The 7715-nt window shown below is 32.0% G+C and overlaps 1 protein-coding gene across 1 annotated transcript in view; it reads left to right on the top strand.

Annotated features, from left to right (window-relative positions):
- Positions 1-1753: 1753 nt before the first annotated feature.
- The window catches only part of LOC111716526 (monoglyceride lipase), a gene marked incomplete at its 5' end in the record, with an annotated part of 7457 nt that continues 1495 nt past the window's right edge, over positions 1754-7715 (top strand). Inside the window, 8 exon segments of the mRNA XM_023492007.1 lie at positions 1754-1819; positions 2374-2494; positions 2821-2911; positions 4100-4155; positions 4791-4868; positions 5862-5945; positions 6298-6380; positions 7056-7151. Coding sequence (XP_023347775.1) covers positions 1754-1819; positions 2374-2494; positions 2821-2911; positions 4100-4155; positions 4791-4868; positions 5862-5945; positions 6298-6380; positions 7056-7151 — 675 coding nt within the window.

Raw genomic sequence — 7715 nt, 5'->3', positions numbered from 1 at the left:
ATTAAGCCTATACCCTCTCTCATTTTTCGCGAACACTCCCTTTAAAAGCAAGAAATGCGTAAGAAAATTTTGCAGAGAAACTACAAAGCAAAATTAACAATTTATAGAATCAAAAACATGGATATATCTAATTCATACAAGATTAAAGCTGTTTAGAGTTCCGTTGTAAATCGACATTGCTATATTTACATTGAGGGTCACTGGAAATTACGCTTACAATCCTTTAACGCAGTGTAAACAAAGAGAATAGAATATATATTAGAGTGGAATTTAGACAATCCCTCGGTAAGAATTTTGTCAGTCCCTTTCAGCCTGAAAGGGAGTTCAAAGTGTACAAATCATGTAAATGTTCACAAATTATATGCAGTAGACTACATTAATACAGTATGTTCCCTAGACTATCCATTTCAATTTCGAATTTTTTAAAGCTGTTAAATAAACTTTATAAAATGAATTAGGTGAATAAAAAACATCATTTGATTTATAGTTTTAACAGAAAATCATCGTTTGTAAAGTGGAAAGGCATAGAATCTATGTGAAATGATCATTGGTCAATTATGAAACCAGTCTATTTCATAATTTGGTTTTCTTTCAATATTAATTTTAGATTTTCTCTAAAATGATGTTCCAGGGCCCAAAAGGTTATATAGCACAAATATGTGAAGTACACCTGCAGTATGGAAACAGTACAACAAAATGGCCGTTTTACACTTTTTTCTAGTAAATTCCACTCTAATATATATTCTATTCTCTTTGAGTGTAAAGGTTATGACATCAGCTTTTTTGTAGCAAAATCATAAAACTGAATTTGTCTAATAAAGACTAAAGAGTCACACAATTTTCAGTGTTTAGGAATCTTCAAGCATATCGTTAAGTCTAAAACTTTGTGTTTAAAAGTAATTTGTCGTTAAAAATGTTCGAACATTAATTCATATATAATAAGTTTATAGATATGCTTTAAAAACAATGCGCTATATAATTCGCAATTTTTGTATTCCATTCTTATATAAAGGTTTCCTTGGGCCTTAATTGCTCCCTAACACCAACGGTCTAAACTTTGGCTTTCCTTACACAAGGAAACTGTTATTGATACAAAATCACAATTTTAGCTTTATTTTAGCAGGAAATCATCCTTTATTTCAATTACACATTGTAAGAAATTTGGCAAATTTTGAAAATTGTTTATTCATTTGCTTTTCTTATACTCTGGCAAATTTTGACCCTGAGAGAAAATATGTGCAAAAAAAAGAAGCAAAAACAATCCAAAAACAATCATGTTTTAAAGATCGATGTTGGATCGTTTTTCCATTTTTTAATTAAAAATATTTTAAAGCTTAATAAGAGAAAACTTTAACAAAATAAAGTTTAAAAACTTTGAAGTTTTATTAAAAAGTTTTTATTTGAACGCACCAAAACTATTTACTACTCTTCCTTCACATGATTTAACAGCATGATAGTCAATATCAATTTACAAATTATTATTTTATTGGAGAACTGGAGTTTAAATGTTAATTACTGCATTTCCAATGATTTCATATACAAGTATACATGTTACGATTTTTAACAGTCTGCAATGAACAATGAATACGAAAACAAAATAAAACTTTGTATTTATCATTATAAGAATTTTCATTACAAAGTCGTCATCCTATTCCATAGTTTTAAGGGTCACGGTGTAACATTATACGCAGAATTAAAAATTGAAATTTCTATGAATGAATATAGATTTTTTAAAATCTAATTTTACTTTTAGGAAAATAAAAAGTTTTAGTTGGCTTCCTAATACAGACGTTAAAGCCCTAGCGTTTATTGTCCATGGGTAAGTTTTTTTTGTTTATATTAAAAGCCTTTTTAAACTTTTTAAACTAAGATTTCACATTTTTCCCTTTGTTTTCATTATTAGCAATAAAAAAATCGCGGATTTTTAATATTCTTCGCGGATTTTCTAAAATTTTACGAAATTCTAAAATTTTGGAGACAGCTTTTTGTATTTCGAGCATCCATAAACCTTCCCTGGGGTCATTCGGGGTCTTTCACACATCTTGGGCCCGGTACGTTGGTTGAGCCGTTTTGACGTTTATTGAATACAACGGGCTGAAAGATAGAGAAGCAAAGTATACATAAAACCTCAATTTTGGAACTTGTAGAAAAACAACTAAGTCTGTCTTAGAATGAGACTGTAAAGACGACTTTAAACTTTCAATATTTGAGGATTCCAAGGTTAAGATAATTCTCCAGGCTCGGATAAACTCTTGAAATGGCTGATCAAATTAAATATAAATCATAAATATGAAACAGATAGTATAAATTTCGTACAATCGTCTCTGAAGTCTCATCATTGTGGATAATCCTGCGCAACCACTTTATCTATAGGTATGGGGAGAGGCTGACCCCCTACTATGATAGTCTGTGTGAGGCTGGGATGCGGGAGGGAGTTCACTGTTTTGGACATGATCATGTCGGACATGGAGAGAGCGAGGGAGAGAGAGTTCAGGTTAAAAATTCTCGAATTTTCGTGTTCAACGCATTTAACAACTAATTTTACATTTTTTTTTAAACCCACAGTAAAGTTTCATTTAGATGCTTTTCTGTAATTTAAAAAAAAATAAATTCAGGTCTTTGATTTTAAAAACATTGTAAGCTTTTTTTTGTGATAAAAGTCAAATATTAAGCTCACGAATTGATTTTGTAGATTTTATCATTTTCAAACTGTGTTTATGTTTAGTTACTAGTTATAGAGAGGAAGATAAGCTCAACTGTTAATTGTATGTAGTAAATATATTTTATTGAGATTTTTTGTGTTTCCCATTTTTCTTTCAGGTTGATTCCGAATCTGAATATGTGACCCCTGTGCTCGATCATTGCCGCAAAATAAAGGAGCAATATCCCTCAAAACCCCTTTATTTAGTAGGTAAACCCTTAAAACCCCCCTGTATTTAGTAGGTTTACCTTTAAAAACCCTGGATTTAGTAGGTAAACCCTTAAAACCCCCTTGTATTTAGTAGGTTTACCTTAAAACCCCCTGGATTTAGTAGGTAAACTCTCAAAACTCCTGTATCTAGTATTACCCTTAAAGGGACCGTTCACTTGTTTGGGTAATTTCAGGGTAAACTAAACAGCCTAAGCGCTATTCATTGGTAATAGTCTTACTTTTCAAAGACATCTGTGGCCGGAGAAAAAGCCGATTTTTCGTTCAGAATTTGAGCGCAAAGGGACGGTCCCTCTCTATAGACANCTACTAATTTTACTTTTATCTGTTGCGTCTATAAAGAGAAAGTTGTTTAAAACGACTTTTACTGATTTACGTATCATCCACCCAAATTGAGAAAATTGCAATCCACGACTCGGATCGTAAAAAAATCAATCTAATATCAAACAAATCATTTAGATATAACAACCTTTAGCCATCGATTATTTTTCGACGCATTTGCATATAGTTGATATTTCATAATATGTTGTATTTGTTTTACATACAAGGTACTTAAAACGCCGATTAGTTTGTCCGCCGGGTGTCTCTGCTCTTGATGCTCTTAATGAGTCCATGTAGCAGAGACACCTAGCGGAAAAAAATTGTTGTTTTATGTGCATTGTATACAAAAGAAGTAAAACATATTATGAAAACTTAACTATATACAAATGTGGCGAAAAATATTCGATGACGTTAGGTTGTAATATCTGAATGATTTTTTTGAAATTAAATTGATTTTTTACGATCCGAGTCGTGGATTGCAACTTTCTCAATTTGGGTGGATGCTTCATTACTCAGCATAAGTCACTATTAACAATTTTCTCCTTATAGACGCAACAGATAGAATTAAGATTAGTAGCGATCAAAAGTGCTTATTGTTCGCCTTACGCCTATACCCCCATTCATTTTTCGCGAACACTCCCTTTAAATGTTTGTTATACAGAAACTAGTTTATATATTATACACAACTATTGCTTTATCTTGGGGGGACAAGCTGTGTAATTGTTGTGTCTCGTGTTCATTGGACTGTTTAATATCATAACTTAAGTCTTTCAGTCGTCTTCCTATTCCACAGTTTTATGGGTCTTACTTGGTGTGTTTTCTAACGTTTTTAAACCATGAGTTTTTTAGGGCATTCTATGGGAGGCTTAATAGCTGTCTGCACTGCCCTTGAAGATGGTAAACAGGTATTTTTTTTTACAAATTAAAGTTTTATCAAAAAAATTGTCATCATGTTATTTATGTTTATTTCTATTCTAGTTTTTATTTGAATCTCGAATAAAACTCCCAACATCATATTGGATTGTGTCTTGTGTATATCTAAAAGGGTTTATAGAAAAAGCTGAAGTTTATAGAAAATTAATCATTGGATCATACAGATGTCGACCTTTATATCAATACAATGAAGACGACTATTCTAAATTTAAAATTCAGTGATGGTGATGGACCAAACCTCTGTAGAGTAAAAAAGTAGATGTTAGTTCCACATTTATTGAAAATATATTTCGGTCTGGGTTGACCCTCGTCAGTTCTTGAGATTGTTTCTTCACCAAGATTAAAAACAAACGACTATTCTATTTGAGTTTTGATTTCAAAAAACTTTTTTTTAAAAAACAAAGTAACAAGTTGATAAAGGGAATCTTTTCAAAAGTAGTCTTAAATTTTTTCTTTCCAGGTTAGTATTAAATATAAACCCTGGTAACCATAGATGTTACAGAAGGGGAAGGAGCTGATCACCAAAAACCCCTCTGAATACGCCTCTGCTTAGTCGTTATGCTTGGAAATTATGGAAGACGATATAAAAAAAATATTTCTATTTAAGGAAGATCCAATGGTGGCAGGTTTGGTTCTGGTTGGACCCCTCATAGAACCTGATCCTACGGTCGCCACCCCTCTCAAGGTTAAAATATGTGAGGGGTTGGGGATCCCCTCCCCCCTTCCATCTCTACTGCATGCCAACTTTTACTTCTTAGTAAACAACATTATTACATATGCACTATGCAAGGGTTCCAGTGGAATGTAAAAAATCTGTATTTGCGCCCCCTAGGGATTTTCGATGATTTGGGGAAAAAAACATTTAAAAATTAGACATTAATCAAAAGGCAAATTTTATCATTCTTGTTGATACATATAATATTGTTCTGAAAAGGGGGGGGGGTAAGAAAAATTATTTTTTACTCAACCGCGTCAACATCTCTTTTTTGCACATTATAAAATCTTTTAATCTTGGAAAGAAAAGAACCAAAATAATTTTGATTTCTTCAAATTCGGAGTTTTTACATTAACCTGATTTTTAATTGATAACAAATTATGCGCCATTATATTGCAGTGTTGGCGCGCAAATGTCTCCCCATTTTTTGGGTGAAATTGTGCAATGTTTACGCTTGCTTCCGCAACACTTATTTTGGTGCAAAATGTGTTTCCGCTGAAAACTCTAATTATATCTTTTTTTAAATTACAATTTGATTTTAATTCTAACTTAATTCCTAGTTTTCTTTTTTGTTTGAAGTGTGGACACCTGATGTAATTCTAAGGGACCATTCAATCTCCAATAGAATATTACATGCCGGATTCACAACGATACTCTGTATACCTTTATCTGAAATCTGAGCAACATTAAGGAAATATTGTAGTTTGTTTTAAAAAATAATTTATGAAAATTTTCGTTTGTTCCGATATTTATTTTGAAAAGAACCCAAATTAAAAATGATCAATTTCTGGATATTTCTGGATAGCTCCATCAATTTCTGGATATTTCTGGATAGCTCCATCAATTTCTGGATAGCTCTCAATCATTACTGCTAAGACAAATGTTGAAAGAATACCAATATGAATATGGCAGGGTGTTTCTTTAAATAGATATCACTTGTTTTTACGTCGGAAATATTTTTAGAGATTTCTGGCTAGAATGTTGAGTAACGTTCTGCCCGGTTTTATGCTGGGAGAGATAGCTAAAAGTGGTCTCACTTCTGATAAGGTAAGTGCCACTTTAAAGTGACTGTATGCGTAATTGCATGCAACGGTCCTCTTTAAACCAAAGAATATTGTTGAAGATATTGTCGTTTTTCTTCGTTTCAAAACGTTAAACTACGATAATTCCTGTATGCCTTCATACTTGATCAGACAAAGATTTGAAGGGTACTATTGTGAATCGAATATGCCAGCCTAAAGATAGAATTTCCCTGGAAATCACGTATTTTTAACATTTCTAGCATTATTCTCGTTATATATGATTCATCTCAATTTTTTCCAATTTTCCATTTTTTCCATATTTTCCATTATTTCCTTTTTCTCAGTTTTCTCGATTTGATTTTTTTTATTGTGTTCAGGACTGGATTGAGATTATAGAAAAAGACAAGCTCAGATGGCACGGAAAATTTAAAGCGCGACATAGCCATGTTCTTCTCAACAAGTAAATGTTATTGGTTTAGGAATTATTGAAATGTGTTTAAATATATGCAATGAGACCCTAAACATACGTGGAACATTAAAGGGACTGTGAGACTCAAATTGCTATTAAGATAGTCCAGGAGAACATAAAACAGTCTAATAATATCAATTGGTTTTAAAGCTTTATACTGCCACTGGTTAAACTGCATTTTAAAATCATCAGTTGGCCATCCAACTCTCGTAATGTCGTCTTCCTATTTAAAAGTTTCGTGGGTCTCACTGATTATAACAAATTCATAGACACTGTACAGAAGTTTTACACTGCTTGAATCTGATCTTTATTAATCTGCAGATTAATTGAATCTTTTTTTATATCCCGCGGCCTGATAACCGTACCCAGTCAGTAGTTTAGGGGAACTTCGATCAGGGAAGATAGGAATAGTTGAGTTGAAGAGATTAAAGCATTTATGCTCAAATTAAGAGTGCCCATAGTGGATATCAATTTCCCAGTTCAGAGCTGTATTGTTGAAAACAAAAAATATTGGTAGATAATTTTAAAAATAATGGGGTAAGAACGCCTTTAGAAATATGGAGTAAGACAGCAAAATTTAAGTAATTTTATGTGATGATGATGAGGATGATGATGATGAATATGATTGATGATAATGATGATGATGATGATGATGATGATGAATAGGATGGAAGAGTTGAAGAGTGAAATGGAAAATATTAAAATTCCTCTTTTTATTCTTCACGGGGAGAAAGACACCATCTGTGCAATATCCGGTTCAAGGTAAACAATAAAATCAAAAAAGAAAAAATAACATTTTTTGCGCTTTTCATGACATTAAAAAAAATCTGTTTCACATTGCATATCCAGTATGTATGAATTTTGAGTACATTGAAAGAGTTTTCATATTATCGTTTTCCAAGTCTGTTTATGATTTAATGAATCTTATGACGCAAATTAAAAGAATTCAGCAGCTGCTAGTTTAAGATTTTAGGGAGTATTTCATTATTGAAATTAACAGGTTAGCTGGCAACTTATTGATAAACAACATTTCATAAAACTAAATGTTTACTTAACTGAAATTTCAGGTTACTATATGAGTCTGTTACTATTTCAGGTTACTATAATCTGTCACTATTTCAGGATACTATAGGAGTCTGTTACTTTTTCAGGATACTAAATGAGCCTGTTACTATTTCAGGTTACCATAATCTGTTACTTTTTCAGGATACTATATGAGTCTGTTACTATTTCAGGTTACTATATGAGTCTGTTACTATTTCAGGTTACTATATGAGTCTGTTACTATTTCATGTTAATATATGAGTCTGTTACTATTTCAGGTTA

The sequence above is a fragment of the Eurytemora carolleeae genome, unplaced genomic scaffold (assembly GCF_000591075.1).
Source record: "Eurytemora carolleeae unplaced genomic scaffold, Eaff_2.0 scaffold2092, whole genome shotgun sequence".
Classification (NCBI taxonomy): Eukaryota; Metazoa; Arthropoda; class Copepoda; order Calanoida; family Temoridae; genus Eurytemora; species Eurytemora carolleeae.
The sequence above is the reverse complement of the archived record's forward strand: the minus strand, read 5'-3'. Positions and strand labels throughout refer to the sequence as shown.